This window comes from Sciurus vulgaris (genome assembly GCF_902686455.1).
Source record: "Sciurus vulgaris genome assembly, chromosome: 3".
In the NCBI taxonomy this organism is placed as follows: domain Eukaryota; kingdom Metazoa; phylum Chordata; class Mammalia; order Rodentia; family Sciuridae; genus Sciurus; species Sciurus vulgaris.
This window is the reverse complement of record NC_136463.1, coordinates 116,420,901-116,441,638: the sequence shown is the minus strand read 5'-3', so window position 1 is coordinate 116,441,638 and position 20,738 is coordinate 116,420,901. Positions and strand designations below refer to the sequence as shown.

General features: G+C 33.3%; 1 protein-coding gene across 1 annotated transcript in view; it reads right to left on the bottom strand.

The window, feature by feature from the left end:
• Positions 1–20,738, bottom strand: part of SLC4A10 (solute carrier family 4 member 10) — a 307,725-nt gene that overhangs the window by 30,877 nt on the left and 256,110 nt on the right. Inside the window, 5 exon segments of the mRNA XM_079131852.1 lie at positions 3,368–3,375; positions 3,378–3,528; positions 4,613–4,726; positions 6,183–6,344; positions 10,965–11,070. Of these exon segments, the coding sequence (XP_078987978.1) occupies positions 3,368–3,375; positions 3,378–3,528; positions 4,613–4,726; positions 6,183–6,344; positions 10,965–11,070 (541 nt within the window).

Genomic DNA, 20,738 nt, shown 5'->3' with positions numbered 1-20,738 from the left:
TAAGTCTAGGCTGCTAAGGGGCAAAAATATGAACCTACTGAATACATAGTTACTTACTTATGTAATACAAAAAGTTTAATTATGTAGCCTCAGGTTTATTTCAGTGACAAAATATTAAATGTTTTAGTTCCGCATTTCATCCTGTCAACAAATATTTGAAAGGACCAGTTAAAGAGTCCATTACTATATTCTGGTTATTCTGCACTGTATGTAAAGGGGAAGAATTGTATATAGATTAGGAGCTTTGGAATAGGCTTACGAAGAATGAGGAGCAAGAATAAGAGCTGTGTGATCCATGTGGTTGAGAAACCTGGAAAGGGCCAGGATACAGAATGGCCCAGAAGGTAATAACACTGTAAGCAAATCTCATTTTCTTCCAGTTTGTTTTAATATGATTCCATGAGTACTTAGAGAAAATACTGCCAGAATCAGTTTAACTGATAACCTACACTCAGCATAATTTTTCAGCCAAATCAATGGAATTCTATCCTTATACAAGTGGTAAAGTCATCTTCTGTTGGGGAAAAGTAATCAGTGACGATATGGCTTACTTTCTTCTTAAAATATCAGTCTTTTAGTTTATTTTTTTTTAATGTCATGTAATTATATGCAGTCATTAAACATGAAAAAAATTTTTTGTTGAAATGGGATGATCTTCACAATAAAGTTCTTCCATGAAAAAAATGAATAGATTTAGTATGAAACTATATACTTAGAACTGGGGCTGCAGGGCTGGGGCTTCAGTGGTAGAGCACATACTTGTCCTGGGTTTGGTCCCCAGAAAAGAAAGAAAGAGAAGAAAGAGAAGGAAGGAAAGGAAGAAGGAAGGAAGGAAGGAAGGAAGGAAGGAAGGAAGGAAAGGAAGGAAGGAAGGAAGGAAAGGGGAAAAGATAACATTTACTTAACTATATATCAAAATGTAAACAATATTATCTTATTATCTCTAGGTCATAAAATTATACTTTTTCAACTTTGTCCTTTAATATTTTATATTATCTGATTTTTAAACCAAATCATATTTTACTTTAAAATCAGAAAACAGATGCTTTCAGTTTTTTTAAAAAATAAACAGGTATTTAGTATAAAATGTTTTCCTACATTTTAGAGAGTTGCAGGATAACACAATGTTTAACACAATGTCCTTAAACTTGTTTTATAAGTTTACTTAAGTAAAATGTAACATTGATATTAAAATCCTGTTGCTTGATTTTGTGTAATGCTGATATTTTTAAGGAAATATTTTAAAATTATTGATATTAAATAATGAGACTATTAAACCAATCCATCTAGGCTTATGAGAGCCAATTATTTAATTTTTTAAAATGTTTCCATAAATGGGATAATTTAACTTCTTCCTTTCCTATTCATATGCCTTTTATTTCATTCTCTTATCCAATTGCTTTGGCTAAAATTTCTAGCACTATGTTGAATAGGAGTGGGAAGAGAAGACTCCCTTGTCTCATTCCTAATCTGAGAGGAAATGCTTTCAGTTTTTTCACATTTTATATGATTTTGGTGTGGGTTTATCAAATGTGGTCTTATTTATTGATGAGGTATGATCCTTCTAAATTGCTCAAAGCTTTTATCATGAATTTTATCAAATGTTTCTCCTGCATCTATTGAGATTAATTACTGTGCTCATGAAAACAAATAAAAATTTAAAAGTAAAAATTTCCTGCCAGTTTACATCCCACCAATAGCTCAAAATGGCCACATTGGGAATGGTCACACCATGGAAATCAGCACACACATGGTAAATCTGGATCTCTTTTTACACAAGAGAACTGGTTGTTAACCTGGTATTAAACTAGACCAACACTCCACTGGACTAGTTCCTAAGATTTTATGAGATATTTTAAAACATATATCTTTAATAAGTAAACATTTTATTTAACAAAAACCACAAGTGAATTGAATTAATTCATTTTAAAAATTCAGCATCTTAATTCTTTTCTACAAGAGAAGGAAGAAAGCTCTTCACACACATTCTCACTAATATGTGCAAAAACTCCCTTAGTGAGATTTATTACAGTCAGGTGCCATAGCACACGCCTGAATTCCAGCAGCTCGGGAGGCTGAGGCAGCCTTAGCAAAAGTGAGGCACTAAGCAACTCAGTGAGACCCTGTCTCTAAATAAAATATAAAATAGGGTTGGGGATGTGACTCAGTAGTTGAGTACCCCTGAACTCAATCCCCAGTACCACCAAAAAAAAAAAAAAAAAAAAAAGATTTATTACAAATAATTGTGCTTTCTTATGCTTAGCTCATTACTATATTCACCCAAAGTTTAATTTGAGATTTTTAAATCATTTTAATATATTTACAAAATCCCATAAAGCATGATTTCTGTTACTATGACAATGATTTTTTCCCATAGATTTATGGGAAAGGCTATGTGAGCTAGCAATTCCCCACCCCCATGATAATAGAATAAAATTCTTTTTATAAGGTTTTATGTTGATTATTTTTGTCATTCAATGACTTAATTGACTTGCTTTAACACATTTCTATAAATAATATTACTCATAATCACATATCTCAGAAAAATTTAATACCAGTGAAAAACAATTGTTCAAAGTAGCAAAATGGCAGGGTCGGAATATAGAAAATAAGATATATCCATAGTTAATTATTCTCCTTGTAAAATAAAGTTATCAAAATTTGCAATTGAACTAAAACAATGTCACAAACTATAGTATTTATGACTGAGTTTTATTGTTATAGGCATTACAAACAAAATAATAATTAAAGAAAATGAGAAATATCTGAACATGTAATTTGTTCTACTAATGCATGCAATGTAATAGACATATTTAGGTTCAAATAAAGGAATACAGAATCCCAAATGTAAGGTAAGTTGGTAAAGCTGTACTTCACCAAAATTATTTCATCAAAATATGTTAAATATGCTAAAATTAGAACGTTGACAATATTTTTCAGCCCTGAAGGTAAGGTTCTAAGATTAATACTTAAACAAGTACTACTTCTAACAAATTTTTTTTATTTTAAGAGAAAATATCTTGTAAAACAATACAAATTATGAACCCAGTCAGGCAAGGTGGTGCACACCTGTAATCCCAGCAGCTCAGGAGGTTGAGGCAAGAGGATAGTAAGTTCAAAGCCAACCTCAGCAAAAGTGAGGCGCTAAGCAACTCAGTGAGACCCTGTCTCTAAATAAAATACAAAATAGGGTAGAGATGTGGCTCAGTGGTCAAGTGTCCCTAATTTTGAATTCCCAGTACCCCCAAAAAATTATGAACCCCCCAAATATTGTTTTAGTATTTCAATTTGCAAATGAATAAGAATACAAAGTAGATTGCTATCAGTTAAATCAGAATTTTTATTTCAAAATTGATGTTAAATATACCTTTAACTATGCTCTTTTCTGTTGATGATGACAGCTGTAATCTGTTGGTCCATAAAAATTAGAATAGTACAAAGCAAAGCTGGAATTATTGCAGCTATTACAGTCCACCATGGATTTGGACCTAAAGGTGTAACAAACCAGCCACGATCATCTCTGGTGGGCTGAGGAAAATAAAAGGGTGTACATATTAGCAGCTGGATTAATAGATACCTAATCAAATTAAGTCTTAGAAATACTACCAGGAAATTCCTAATTATTCATGAAGTGTTTATAAGATAGCAGCCATCACTCTAAGGGTTTTAACTATTTCAACTCATGTTTTTTTCTTCACAACACTCTACAGAGGATGATACAGATAAAACAAAATTGAGGTATACAGTGATCTAGTAAATTGTTCAAGGTCCCAAAGCTAGTAAGTAATAGAGATGGAATTTAAACTCTGACAGATTAGTTCAAAAATCTATATTCTCAATCAATCCTTACAGTAAATAATATTAATGTTTACCATTTACAATTGGAAATTTTATTCATTTTAACAAATAGTACATTGACCACTGTGCTAGAACTGATATACAAAGATAAATGTCAGAACATTCTTTCAGTTTAGAATTACTGATAGACATTTAAACAAAATATTTCAATAGAATGTACTAGCTTATTTTAGATGTAGGAACAGGCTATTGTGTGAATGTAGAGTAAAAATTTTGTCACATCAGAGGCTCAGAACAGGGTTCTAAACACAATTGATGCTAGAGATGAGTCCCAAAGAAATTTATTCTGACAATAATCCTATGAGGAATGTCCCACCCCTGTTTTACAGATGAGAAAACCGAGGCTCAGAGAGGATTAATAACTGGCTCAAAGTCAGTTCCAGCCCTATCTTAATCTATTTTTCAAGCCCTACTCACTGTCTCAAGAAAATGCATTTCCCTTAGCTTTAAAATTCTTCCTTATCTTTTATGAGTATTGATTTTTACAAAAGTTGACAGGAATTTTTTTAAGCAATCCTTGGGTTTTTATTTCTATGATTATTATTTATTTTTAATACTAGACCAAAATTTTAGACATGCTGTGTGCATTTTGTTTATTATAATGTATATTATTTATATTATTAAATATATTAATGTATATTATTTATATTTACATGAAAATCTCAAGTGCTAAGGTTATAAACATCATCTTGATGAAGATTAAACCTAGAGAGGAGACATGGATGATAGATGTTAAGTGCTATGATAAATTCACCTTGAAAACACTTGGTACTTGCAGTTTTGGAGATGGGATCCCAATGGCATAGTCTATTAAAACCATACACAGAATTGTAAGAAAGACAGCAAAGTCACTCACTATGGATCGAACCTAAAAATAATAAAAACACTTGTCACTTAAAGGAGCTATAAATACCAATGAGTGCTCAGAAACATAATCTAGAGTCACACTTTATAAACACTTTACATCACAATATTATATTTTATGCATACTATAATATTACCATTAGACCTGTCAGAACCTGAATATATATTTATGTATCTCTGTCGTTTTGATGGGTACACACTCAACATTTCCAGAATGAAGAATTATGGAATAGATATAATGGTGGTTGTGCTGTTTTCAATACTTATTTAAAATCTAATTTTCTTATGATTCTGGGTGTGTGAAAATTCAGAACACAGAAGAAGGTTGAATGGACAAAATTTAACAAAATTTTAGGACTCCTTTGCAAGCCCACAGGAAACATCTGAATATGATTAGTCAACAGCACCATAAAAGTATCTATTTTTATTGAAGAAGCCCAATGTTTTAGTTCAACTATGATGCAAGTATAGCACTTGGTAATGTACACAACAGAGGAGGAAAATTTAAAATGTATTCAATTTAAAATGTGTTCTGTGTAAGCCAGTTTTTCAAGTTATTTCTCACTTAAAAAGCCATTTTTGAACAAATATACAAGTATTAACAAGATCTGGATTTTCTTGGAATCTTTATGACATATACACAATTTTTAAAAGGCTTAAAATTACTGTTTTAACTTACAAAAATAATTTTGTATTAATCAGATTAGGTTTAGGGGGAGGACCTAAATCTTCCACCTTAGAAAAGAAGAAGGAGACCAAAACAGAAGCCCTTTCCGGAGGCAACAGTTCTTGAAACATTTTCTTCGAGGAATTTTTATCAAAATCTATAGCTCAACGATAAAAAGCTTGTTTCCTTGTTTCTTTTACTTTTTTTTTTTTTTTTTTTTTTTTTTGGCGAAATCAGACATTATAGGTGTTACTTTGCAGTGTTAAATATTGAACTAAGCTGTTTCTCTGTTTACTTTCCTTTCCAAATATGCAGATGCAAACATGGAGGGTAAGGGGGAGGGACTGACGCTTTAAAAACCGAAAAAGAGAATAGTGTTCCAATAAGTCTTGCAGGGGCTTCCCCAATTAGGGAATGTAAGAGTGGTTCCTCTGAGGTATCTGTCAGGTTGGAATAGTTCCCACTGTTCACTGGGCAAGAAAGTGACAATCAGTAATGCAGTGTGTGCTTTGAATTTCCAAAAACCTAAGTGGAAAAATGGGCGTTGATCTTTGAGGCTGGCAGGAAAAAAGCCTGCAGGGCTGGTGCCCTCCCTGGCACCTGAATCGCAAAATGCTTCCTTATCGCCCCCTCACCCCACCCCACCTCTAACCTGGCATGTCTTCCACACAAAAGTCCTTTTGGGCTCCTTTCCTTCATCACTTGCTCTTTCTTTTGTCCTAAAACATGTAGGACTCCATAACATGCTGTATATTGGCTTACATTTAGATCAGAAAAATTGCAGTCAAAGTACCTTAGTTGGAAAATACCGGCTAGTCTTGAACTGCTTCAGAGTGGCTGACATTGTAACTGTGGAAAAGAACAGTATCACTGACCAGAACAGAACGTCTGGGACATAGGGGTGATCGTGGCCACAGGCTCGTCCAGCATACTCTCCATGCAATGATTTGCACTCCTGCCACAGGAAGGAAGGTAAACTGGTGTTAAGAAAGAGCTGGGCGATTTTTATTTCAGGAAAATAACATCTCCCAATCAGCAGCAGTTGAAAACAGAAGCTTTTAGTCTGTGGCTCTCACAAGGATATTACAGATTCTTTCTGATTTTCATTGGACAGGTATGAGAAATATCAAAAACATTATGTAAAATTTGAAAATAAATGTTTCAATAAATCCTTTTAAAATGTTTATTCTTACAAATTAAATTCAAATCCATAAGACTACTGATGTACCAAATTTCTTAAACATAACATCTACTAAGTTCCTAACACCAGATTTATTAAGAATATGATATATTTGATAGTGAATGGATACCAACGTTAGACCCAATGCCAAATCATTTGAATGCCTCATTTTAATTAATTTGCAAAGCGACCCTATGGTATAAGTAGATGTGATTATTTGTATTTCATTATCTCAGGAAAATGAGGTATACAGATATTAAACAATTTGCTGTGGCCTCACTGCTGTTGGGTGGCAGCAAGGTGAGATAAAACAAGATTCTTGTAGTAGAAATGATCACATATTAAAGAACAATTATTCTGAAAAATTATCCAGTCTACAACTACCTAGAAAGACAAGACAAGCAACAAGAAAACTACAATGCATAATTATTGAAGTGAAATTTGTGAGTCAGAGGATAGAACTCGAATTCAGATTAAAGAACAAGTGAGCAAAAAATTACTTGAGAAAAGTAAACTTCATATTTACTATGACTTCCCCACAATCTTTATTCCTGGTACTATATTTCTATAAACCCCTGAAGAACCTTTTCTAATTTCCTCCTTAGCCATGAGGTGGCAGCAAAGTCAAGAAATTTTTCCTCAAGAAAAACAGCATTTTAAACATTAAGTATTTTGAAAGAAAAAAAATATACTTTAAAGTCATTTGGGTTTTATTATTTTATTTTAATAGTAATCTTACTAAATTTATATTTTATTTCAAAAATAAAATAAAATAAGGAGAAAAAATTATAAATGCTCCAGTGACCTTATTAGTTCTTGAGGTATTCTGGTCCCTTGCACAGAAATTAAATTGTGTGATGGAAGAGAGAGATCTTAGAGAAAAATATGAACTGATGGATGGATCAGCAACAGAGTCTTTCCAATGAATCAAACCTCAAACCCTGGAATCCTTGCTTAGCAGAAAATAAAAACCTTAAAGAGATTCTAGAATAAATCACAAGTAGCTACACTGTCATCTGAAAACAAGCAAACAACAGCAACATCTACTGGGGGTAGACCCTCTGAGCCTAAGAATCTTAAGAAATATGATTGAGACACTTTAAACTGTCTAAAAGAGTCTGTCCCCTATTCTAATCTAATTGCAGATACCTTTCTTGCTAGCTGAATTCCAATTATCTATGTTAAGCTGGTACCGAACACAATAACTTGGCTAATTGAAAAACCACAGAAAAATCCCCCAGGCCTTAATTATAGCTTTAATTTCCCTTCTCTCAAAACTCTGTAAAAATAGATAAAGTAGCAAAAATGAATCCTTGTATTTTTTCAATCTACGCTTCTGCTCCTGTCCAGAAATGCTGGAGAGCAATTACTAAGCAACATCATGGGTAAGCAGAATGGCTAAGCACAAAGAGAAGCTAAAAGTTCCATTATAAGCACATTATCTATTGATTTGTGAGCAGGTACAGGCTTTTTTTTTTTGCAAGTATAAAAGTCTTCTAAATATTCTTTGGACTTACTGGGTCTTATCCTCAATTTTTAAAACATAGATTTCATTTAAATAATTATTTTTCTCTTTTATAATCCAGAATAAATTGCCAAAGACCTGTCTAGTTACTTTAATTCAAAGCAAATTTGAAAATATTATTTATTTATTTATTTATTTTTGCCTTCAAGGGGACAGGATGTTATCTTAAAACTATACATATATCATGAACCACCAAGTTCAACATTTATTTTTAGCATTATACCAACTGCACTCTCAGTGCACGCACGTGCATGTGCACACACACACACACACATAGCAAGTTCTGAAATTTAGAAGTCAAAACTAAATCCAAATCCTGCTCTCTTCTTTTGAGTCTAACATGGTTTCACTTACAATGGGTTCTCAAAAAATGCTTGTTGACAAACTGATTTCTACTAATTGCTCTTCAAACACATTCTAAGTTTCAACAATTCTATAAGTTGGCAAAAAATAAGTTTGATAAATTATTAAAGCTGGCATGAGTGTCCTGCCCCTAATATATGTACAAACTACATAATGTAACTGAGGCACAGAAACAATTCTTAACCAATTGCTAGGTAATTATTTATGAATATTATAACCTTGTAGAGGGATTCCTTAAAATGATATATATATATATATCAAAATCAGGTATGTATGTGTGTGTGTGTGTGTATTTTACTTTCCAATTAATATTTGAGATAGAACTGTTTTTAAAACAATCATCAGATATTTATCCAATATTTAAACCTTAGTATACATTTAGCAGTTTGAAATAATCAAAGAAAGCCCTTTAACTTTTTCTCTTGCTTAGTTAGCAAGGAGTAGATTATGATTCATGAGGTACTTAACAACTCAAAAAAAAAATATGGGATTTAGCAAATAAATAATAAGTAATTTAATGTTATATCACCACTCTTACAAAAATGTAATAAACATCAGCACAGCGCTTTGTTAATAAAATACTTTGATGACATGATGATTATACTGAGGGAAAACTCAGTATAAGACAAATTTTAATGTTCTTCACTGACTTAAAAATTACAAGGTTTTTGGTTTTGGGTTCCCTACCCCCCTCATTATATAGCATTCTCTTTGGTAATAAGGGTTATATCTGGTCAAGATTAGCAATTACCTATCATAAAACTGCTTTTAGCTAATGAAAAATAATATGAAAAATTCTGCCAGAATGTTAGCACGTAGTAAAGAACTTTAAAAAAATAAGAAAACAAAACACCAAGTATTAAGCTGGGCACAGTATAGTGCATGCCTGTAATCCCATTGACTAGGAGGCTGAGGCAGGAGGATTGAGAGTTCAAAGGCAGCCTCAGCAAAAGTGAGGCACTAAGCAACTCAATGAGACCCTATCTCTAAATAAAATACAAAATAGGGCTGGGGATGTAGCTCAGTGGTTGACTGCCCCTGAGTTCAAAACCCAGAATCAAAAAAGAAAAAGAAAAAAGAAAGAAAGAAAAAAAAAAAAGTATTATATTTGCTTTGATTGCAAAATATTTTTCACCATACTTCACTTGACCAGAAAACTTACAGTATTGAGAGCCACTACTGAAGGATCCACCATGTTCCCATGTCTAAATTCTGAATAACTATCATCCCCTCTTGTTTAGTTCATCATTTATTTTATTAGCCAAACTAAATGACTAAGCAGAAGCAACCTGGCATTTTTTTTTTTCCTCATGAAAAAGAAATAGGTTTGGAATAAATGTTAACAATAACAGAAGAAAACAACTAAAGTAAAGGCTATTCTAATGAAAATAACTATAGTAAAAATAAAGGTAGCAAAATACAGGTCAAGAAGAATTTTATGGAAGGTAAGTAATTTGATTTCTATTCTGAAAGCCCACATTTAGTGTTTTAGAAAATTGAGAAAATAGACAAAAGTTCACATGCTTTTACAAGAATCATGTTTTGAGTTTTATATCTGTATAACAACAAATAAAGATTTCTATGTTCTACTGTCTGGCCCACCTACTAAAATAGCATGTGTTCGATCAAATGAACCAGAATTCATATGTTTTGTGCCGATGAATATAATGGAATTTGAGCTTACACAGGTAGGTAAAGTGGCCAAAGCTCTGAATTATAATGTTTGTAGCTGAGAAGAATTGAAAAGAAACTAAGACTTCTCAGAGATTTTAATGCTTATTAAAAGCAGAACACATTCAATTTTTCAAATTATAAGATTCCATTGAATGGAAGTAAAGAATACAAATATAAATGTTAAAAGATGTGCACAAACATTATAATAGATTAAGAAGAAATGAGATGCAACTGAGAAGAAAGAAATCAAAGAGAAAAGGCTAAGAAAATTAAACAAAGGCACAGGATTTAATATGTATTGGTGAAAAATACATTGGTCACCTTTCTTGAGTAGAAGATAAGAATAAAATGGAAGCAGGAAAGCTCTGTGGAGGAAAGCAACAGGATTTTGTTAAGAAAAATGATTTTATCCACTCAAAGCATCTCTTCCCCTCTTCATATTCTGAGTAGCTGGAGCCGTGTATCAGAGAAAAGTAAAAGCATTCTGGGTTCTTTACATGAAAGGCAGACTGAGTCCTGCCATATGGTTTCATTTAGGTCCACACCACTCATACTTAATGTACTTTCAGTTCATCGCAGTCAAATTGTTCTTTTCTGTGGTGTTTCAGAGCAATTCAAGCCTACAAACTATGAGAAAAAAACTTCTCATTCAATGTGAGTGAAACCCCAGCTTACTGATGGATACCTAAAATGGAGGAAATTAAAGTTATCCCTTTCAAAATGTTATGTATTCAAAATTTTTACTTTACTAGCAATAATTGATTCAGAATGTAAACAAAAATCCTTACAGTAAATGATTCAAGCTATGACTTATTTTTCAATGGTTTACTTACTGACACAGTCAGGTTCTCCCAAATTATGTCAGAGGCCGAAATATTGGATTCCCTCCATTCCTTCAATGTATCATTACTGGGATTATGTGGCTCCACACAGTTACATCTGAGAAGACAAAATGAGGTCTTTTCTGAAATAAATGTTTTTTTGTCACAGTACCCAAAATACATATGTAAAGGGTCCTTTCTCCCCAGTCACAGAATTCCTTCAGATGACAAGTAGTTAGGATAGACTCTTCCAAAAATCAGAACAGATATATTTCTGAGATACTGGACCACTCTACAATATTTTCTGGGAAGAGAGGTCCTAACAGAACCACTTGCCTATAAATTGTAAGTGGAAACATAATAAGCATACAAATCTACTATTATACTACTTACCTATTGTAGTTAATATTGTATAGCCATATTAATTAAAATTAAAGCATATGTAAATCACATTGCAAAATAATTTACAACTGCTATATAATTCAAAATTAGAGCTAGACAGAAGTCAGAACCATAGCTATATCAGGATGTACTATTCTTTATGACAAGTGAAATCCTATCAAACAATCAACAAACAATTTTTTTCTGAATGCCTACTATGAATCAAGTGCCATAATGAATGCTGGATTGGGGTGAGAGACTCTTGAACAGAAAGATTTGGAACAGTGGTATTTTTGTGCAATAGTAAATACAATTTCAGACCACGTGTTCTTTATAACTTTATAACTCATTGAGAAAAGAATACAAGCAAAGACAACCAATAAATTTATGACCTTAGACATTAACCTCAATTAATGAATAGTTTTTTTTTTTACAAAAACTCATTCATATACCTGCTATTTTGCCCCTCAGAACACATCTTCTAATAGAAACATTTTGTAAATGGCGGTTAGGCTCCAAGATAATCCATGTAGCCTACGAAACGTGAAAGTTCACTGGACCCCTATTTCAGTTGTATCAATAGAACTGTAGAATCTAACCACTGTTACTAAGATTATATCTACGGGAAAAGTTTTACAATTCATACTTGGTAAACCTCTGTATGCCAAGCCACAATCTCTCTTCTGTCTGTTGTCTGTATCAGGAAGCTCGGCTGTTTTGCTTTACCACTGTTCTTTCACTTGTCTCAGAGTGGAGGGTATATTGTTGCAAGAAACTCTACTTGATCTGGGCAGGATGGACAGGCATGGTTCTGACTCTCATTAAGGGATATTAGAGGATTCTCCAGCTGGGCTCACTCGGAGATGGGTCTCAGAGGCCAGAGGAGTGAGAAAGTTGATGACAAGGGGTTTAAAGGAATGGGATACACAGGCAGTAGCAGCTATAAGCAGCTGCACTGGCCTGTGTCAGCAGAAGGGAAACAAAGACACTAGCATAATAAACATTAATGAATGCAAGTTGTGCCCAAGTGCCAGATTTGTTGTACACAATCACAGAACACAGGATTTTGTACTAGACAGCTCTATCATTTATTGACTGAGACTATGGGCATCTTACTTAACCACTCTAAATCTGTTTCCTCATGTGTGAAATGGAGACAAAAAAGCTTACCTACTAAAAGTACTGTGAAAAATAAGTAACACGTAGGCACCTCTGGAACTGTGGCTGCCATCATCATGCTTATTATCATCACTACTATTTTCTGGTTCATTCTTCAGTCTTTTACAAAATATAAAACTCTACTTTCACCTTGATATAACACAAAAGGAACACTAGTGCTTTCTGTAATATGCTAGCATTCTCTTTGCTTTGCTCCAAAGTAAATACATACAGTTAGCCCTCCATTACCACAGGTTCTGCATCTGCAGATTTAGCTTAAGGATGGATTGAAAATATTCTAGTGGTGGGGACTGAGCATGTGTAACTGAGCAAGTACAGACTTTTTTCCCTGCTATTATTCCCTAAAAAATATAGTGTAACAACTATTCACATAGCATTTACATTGTATCAGGTATTACATATGGTATAGAGATGGTTTAAAATATATAGAAGGATGCAAGTAGATTATATGCAAATACTATGCCATTTTATATAAGGGAGTTGAGCATCTGCAGATTTTAGTATTTGTAAGAGGTCCTGAAACCAATTGCCCAAGGATACCAAGAGATGACTAAAATGTAAGAGAAAATATGGCCAGTTTATTGCAGAAGAAACATAATCAGGGAGAGAGCACTATAGCAGAAATATGACTATACCCATGTGCAAATGGGCATACACACATATATATGCTTTCTAAAGCTACTGACTATCTGTATATATAAATAAGTCATGCAGACAGCTACCATAGGCATGACAGGAGACACTTTATATTTTCTAGGCTAATAATTTAATTTCCATATTATCCAAAAGGTTATGCTGATAGAATTAGATCTGAATTCTCTTTGACACTATAACTCCTGCTCTTTCAGCTATAAGCTCATGCTGCTATGTGACTTGGTGCCATTTCTAGCAGGATAGTCAGAAAGTGAGGAGACTCAGAACAAAGAAGCAACCTACATTTCACTGTGTGTTTCTCCTTGCCTTGTTTTTCAGGACCTATCTGTCCTCCAAAGCATCTTGTAGCCTTGCCTTCATATCATGACAACTACTCCACCCCCATCACCCTCAGTCTCTGATGTCCAGTGTCCTATTTCTCTTAACCCCACATAAACTTGGTGATATGGTTCTCCATTCACTTGCCTTGTCATGTGTACCATTGCTCACGGCCATGTTCTCTGCTGTCCAAAGTTATTGTACTGTGCTATTGGATAAAAGGGCATAATGGGATACTGCATTCCTGGCTGTGTATTTACACTTAAGCTTTAACTGTGACTTAATGAAAGTGCTAAACTACAGCTCTCAGGTAAAAATGGCAATCTCAGGAGAGAGATTTTTGCAGAATCAGTTGTCCAAGTGGATGTTAGTTACTTATACCTTTGTCAGGATTCTCTGTGAAAAATAACTTTCCTCACCTGTAAGTCAATTCCAAATTGGAAAAATATGTTTTCATCTAAAATATTTATTTTATGTATCGTAGACATCAAGGATAGCCACTAAAGTCACTTCCTTCCTGAGTCATCATGTCCGATATCTGGAATCTCAGTGGATAGTTGTTAGAGGCTGAATTCTTATATGCAAAGTTTGAAAAAGATCTCTGTGTCAATCCCTGGTGGCCCAAAGAGGGGTCCTAGCTGTTCAGTTCCTATGTTCTTAAATATGAGAAGTAGATATTCTGACTCTATAAATTGAAAATAAAATGAGAATAATATCATTTCTATCATTCTCTGTACTGATGAACTTAGTCCAAATTATTCTAATCCAAACTATATAAAAGGAAAGAAAAGTAAATTAGAAATAACACATGAAGGATGGAATATGAATTCAGAACAAGTTCTTCTGCCAGTCTCATCCAAAATAATTTCTAATGACTTTCATAATGAGATATAAGTATTAACACATGCACACACACACACAAATTCTTTAGGTGCATACTATCACTTAGGATACGAGGGTGTCCAGTCAAATTTCTTATGTTCATTCAAATCCAAGCATTCAGCTAAGTGACCTTGGACAAGTTAACCATTCTGTGCTTTTGTTTATCTGTAAAGTGGTAACAATGACAGTACTCTACTTCACAGGGTGATTATGAGGGTAAATGAGTTAATACAGGTGAAAATACGTACTGATTAGGTGTTAGGTATCTTCCTGATGGTTACTGTTGTAATCATAAGGCACAAGAAAGGGAAGTTTCTGTACTTCACTGTTTTTATTTTATTTCTCCACATTTTTAAAAAACACCAATTTAAAATGTCAATAATTTTGACTTGTGATATTGGATCACTTGGCTTAAAATACACTTTTTATAAAACACATCCTCTGCCACCCTTTACTGCCCACAGAAAAGTATGTGCTCTAAGTCACCTTGTATATCTAAATGGCTACAGAGTGATTAGATAAACATTATAATTAAATGCCCTCATCCAGAAGTCTTTGCTTTTGTTTCTAGGCTAATGGAGGTGATCAGTCTTCCTTACACAAGAGGAGCCTGGGGCTGCCTTCTGAAAACACAGTTTGGTAAAACTCCCTTCAACGCTATTACTAATTTAGTCCCCGGGTTGCAGATGCTCTCCTTTTGCTTTTGTGGTTATTAATAGTACTTTCCTGTGTGCACTGAACAGTAATGGTTCGTGATTCATTTTTTTTCAAGCCTCTTTATTGACTAAATTAGCTTCCAGAGTGCTGTGTAGCAAGTTAGGTATTAATATAAGGCATAAAATCAGAGAAACATGACCTATCTGTAAAGTCAAACATGTTTTTAAGATGATTCTGTTTTATTTCAAAAAGTACTTTGAATTGCAAAGAGTAGCAAAACCACACTACAGAATAAATATTAAAAAAATAAAAAGAAATCTCTGATGGTCTTTCCATCACGACTACTATAATTTTTGGCATATTTCTTTCAAGTAGTTCTTATGTATGTTTTTAAAATATTTTTATAAGCATACAATTTTTTTCTTTTTCGTATTACATTATAATGGGAGCAATATCCAGGTTGCTATATTACCTTTCAGAATCATCAGTTTAAAAATATGCATCATAGTTTACTTACTTATTCATCTACTATTAAACATTAATTTGTTCCCCTTCAGATTACTATTAAAATAACAGTGTAAAGCATTTTATAAAACATCTATTTCCATATTTCAGATTGGATTCTTAGAGCATATTTGCTAAGTACCTATACTTTTTTATTAGAACATTATAGTTATGCATACAAGTTGGGTTCATTTTGATAAAATCATACATGCATGGAATTTGATTTACTCCATTTCAGTTATATTTTTCTCTTTAAGACATCATTATGATATACAGCTATATCATATCATGAGAACAATAGCTTTACCTTTTAAAAAATGTCACATAACTTTGTAAAATACCACCACAACTAGCTAATAATAAAAATAAAAATACTAACTCCACTAAATTAATAAACTTTCTCATTTGAATTTCATTTCTATATAAATGACTCATCTTCTATTTGACCTCTAAATATAAACTCTGGAAATAGTTTTCACTTTATGCCTTTGGGCACCCTATACCTTTATGTGATAGCACATAGGTCAACTATAATTAAATATTTGTTTGAACAAATAATGCCAGGAAGTAGGGGCCCATGACAAAACATTTTTGGAAAATGTTCTGTACATCAATGACTGTGGTATTCATTTAAACTCACATAAAGGTACAGTTAAAATGAGTAGACTTTATTTTACCTAAATGATATTTCAATAATATTTACAAATATAAGTAAATTGCATAATATGTTAGGAAAGGGAGACAGAGCAGTTGAAAGTTTAGATTAAAATGTTCTCAAGTGCATGATTTTAAAGAAAGTGAAAGGAGAAGCCACGTAGGAATCTGAAGAAAGACATTTCAGGTCAAAAAAATAAAATATTCAATGTGCAGGCCCAGGGGCAGAAACACACCAAGGAGGCTGAGCAAGCAAGGAGACTGATGTGTTTGAAGCAGTGGGTAAAACAGGAGGGGGAGTAAAGAGGTGCTAGGGGACAGATGGGGCCACAACCTGAAGGTCACAGGAAGTGGCAGTGGGCTTTGAGAAGCAATGATATGATCTGTTCTGGGTTTTGAAAGAATGATTCTGTCTGCTTTGTAGAGGCCAGTCTTGAGAGGAATGCATAAAATTGGGGATGGCAGTTGGAAAACAATTGCAATAATCTAGACAAGAAACTATGGACAAAGGTGGTAAAAAAAAAAGTGTCTGAATTCTGTATATTAAGCCATTGGAATCTCCTGTGTAATCTGGATGTGTGAGAGAAAGTAGTCAAGAATAAATCTGTATTTATTAGTCTGAAGTCTGAAGAGTTAAAACATGGGAAAGCCTGTGACAGTTGCCTCTCAGAACTCCAAACATAAATAGGACTCAAATATAAGCATTTATTCAGCATATTCATTTGCTAGGTCTTCCATAATAAAATAACATGGATTTGGTGGCTTAAATGGCAGAAGTTTATTTTCTTGGAGTTCTAGAGACTTAGAAATCCAAGATCAAGGTGTTGGCTGGGTTGGTTTGCTCTAAGGCCTCTCTCCTTAGTATGCAGAAGGCTGCGTTCTTGCTGTGCCCTTTCATGGTCTTTTCTCTGTGCATAAACATCTATAGGGTCTCTTGGTAAGTCCAAATTTCCTCTCCTTATAATAAGACCAGTCAGATTGGATTAAGACATCACCCCTGTGAACTGATTTAACATTATTTAAATTTCTTTGAAAGCCCTATATCCAAATATAGTCACATTCTGAGGTACTGAATGTCAGGGCTTTGACATAAAAATAGGGGGTGGGAGCATAATCCATCCCCTAATACTTAGTTATATGACTTCAGGGTGGGTAGAAACATCCCTGCTGTCCCTAAACCTCTGCTTTTATAATTGAAAAGAAAATTCTACCATGGGCTATTTACTTATTTAGATATCACAATGCAAAAATTTTGTAAGAAATAAAAGTAGCCTCTTAGTCAATTCTAGAGAAAGTTCTGATAGACTGTGAAGACTCCAGATACCTATGTAATGAAGGAATGAGTGACATAATGAGGTGAATAGAAGAGAACTGGCCTGGATACAAACTTCATTGGTACTGGCAATAACCACTCATTTATAGAACATATTTTGTGACACTTCACATGATATTTGAACAGTCTTGCAGAGAAAATATTAATAATTTAGTGATTGGAATATAAGAAATGTTTGATTATAACTGAGAGCTATAAAATAAACTTCTTCCTTTTCCAGAGTTGTACATACACTTCTCTTGATATTTTCCTGTATGTTATAACAAATATAAAACACATAAACTTGTATTATCAAGGATACAATAACCTATATTACCAAAAATGGCATGTATAAATAGGAAAAATTTAAGCTACCTGCATTTGACTGATTCTATAAATATCTAGTAACTATAGTGTTCAGAGCAATTAGCATATTAATTTCCAGAGTTAAATGGAAATGTTTCTTCCACTAATAGAAGTTATTGAAATGTCTCCAAGCATTACTAATACTGACAAGTATGTAGTTGTGTCACAAAACAACCAGCAAAGCTGAGATGAATGTATGAATAATGCATCCACATTTTCCATGAACAAGAAAAATTTGCTTGAAATGTCCCAGTAGGAATGGCCTTTACTCTGAATGAAATTATCAAATTATGTACACAGTACCATTACTGACATTATATTAATTTCATAAAGAATCTGTGGCAATTTGCTCAACCAACAGGTAAGATAAAACAGTGATAGAAAAAGATCGTGCCATCTAATTAGAAAAAGTGTTACATTGAAAAACTGAGTTCTACACTTCTACTATTCTTCATTTGATTATCACTAAATTGTGAGTCATTAAACTTGCTCCATAAAAAAAGACCTTATATGCTCCATATTATTTCAGTAAATATAAAGAAAAATAATCAGAGAAACTTTGAAAATAAAAAGTGCTGTTATCTTTGAACTTAAAATATTAGTGAGGTCTGAACTTATTTTAACTGATACTTTATAAATAAAAGCTAGATAGTTAGAAAAGCAAGAGTTCATAACTTTTTATAACTATATATTTCTATCTAATCTGCCAACTAGCTATAGGCTTTCATTATTTGTTCTGTTTTTCATTTACAATGAGTTTTAAGGATATAAAAATCCAGTGAAATTGTTATATGAACATTTCAATTACAAATACTTGCTTTTAAAAAATAAACTGTATGACCAATTTAAATTGCTTTCCTATTTAAATTGCATCTGGAGTTGAGAAACAGTGCTTTAAAAGAAATTTAAAAATTTTAGCATTTGGATGAAATATTGAAAAGTTAGATAAACTCACAAATTATGCCCCAATGTGTCTCAGAAAGGCAAGGATAAGGAGTACAATTTTTTTCAGTAATGCCCGAAGACATATATATTAAATAAACTTTTCCTGAAAAATAAAGGCAAAAAAAGTTCCTATAACCTATTTTATCAGCTCATTGAGTTACCACTTTTTCTATTTTACATACTTTGACTTCATCTTGCATGAAAGGTTCATCCCTATGCAGGACTCAGTAGACAGTCATTGCCAAAGATGGCTAAATACTGGATCAGTTACAAATCAGGTCTTGAGTACCTGTCCTAGGAGTTGAAACTACACAATTCACTAGCTAGAGTTTTATATCCTTTTTTGGCAGGAGCAGGTTTATCATAGTCAATCCACATTATATTGATTACCTTTTATTTGATCAGTACGTTACAGTAATAGTGATTAACAAGTCAGTAATTATGCCAATAGAAATGCATTTCTGACATTCAGCAGAGCCTCATTGTTGGCTGGGATGTGGCTATACAGCCACAGGGTTTGCAGGGGCTTTTTCTGGAGTGTAGCCTCTCTGCTTTAACATTAGCTATATTTCTATTCAGAGCATCAGCTGCCCATAACTAAAATACACATATTCCCACAGTGTCTGTGCTGAGGTGTTTTAATGTGAATGAAAATATTATTCCTTTTCATTTTAAATATTTCAGAATATATCCTGAAATCTGGGTCAATTCAGGAAGCAAAGAGAAATTGGGTCAGTACTTCATAGACCGTGAACTCTGAGAACAGTCATCACATCTCACCAAAATATGGCTGTATATTTTAGCCATTCAGTACATCTTTATGGAATAAATCAGGAAATCACTGATATCTGCTTGGCATTCACCTTTCAACATTGGATGTTCATGTAAATTGCTGCCTTTTTGCTGATATTTGACAAGGATAAAATTAATGGTAGGTAATTGTATTTAAGATCTATAAAGCAAAACTAAACTTATAGAAAAGGAAAATAGTAACCAAAAGTGGATATGAAGAGTAAATTTGACAAAGGTTACCAGTCTCCTACTTCTCTGGAAATGGAAAGATGAAAAGACATTAATTCTGTCCATGAAAAACACATAATCCATTAGGGACAGTGAGACTGAAACAATTAGTATAAACTACTCTGCTGGATACACTGCTACTGGAAACAAGATTTGTCATTAAAATAAGAATTGAGTTCATGCAATAGTTAATGCAAAAGAATGCAACTAGACTCCTATCCCTCATCATATGCAAAAATCAACTCAAAATGGACTAAAGACTTAAATATCCGACCTGAAACTATGAAACTCTCAGAAGAAAACAGGAGAAGTGCTTCAGGACATTGAAATGGGCAACAGTGTTTTGTATAAGACCCCCAAAGCACAGGAAATGAAAGCAAAAATACACAAACTGGATTCATTGATCTGAAAAGCATCTGTGCAGCAAAAGAAACAATCAACAGAGTGAAGAGACAACCTATATAATAGGAGAAAATGTGTGCAAACTACCCATCTGACAAGGTGTTAATACCAGGATATGTAAAGAACTCAAACAACTCAATAGGAAAACAAACACATATCCAATTAAAAATGCACAATAGATCTAAATAGATGGGTTTTTTTCAAAGAAGACAATACAAATGGCAATAGATTCAAGAAAAGTGCTCAGCAGCATACATCCTCAGGGAAATGCAAACCAAAACCAAAATGAGATGTTACCTCACTGCAGTAAGAATGGCTATTATCAAAAAGACTAACGGTAATAATTGATGTGAAGAGAAAGGAACCCTTGCATGAAGTAGGTAGGAGGGTAAATTAGTACAGATGTGGTAGGAAACAATATGGAGGTTCTTTGAAAAATTAAAAATACGAGTACCATATTGATCCAGCAATCCCACTACTGGCTATATATCCAAAAGAAATGAAATCAGTCT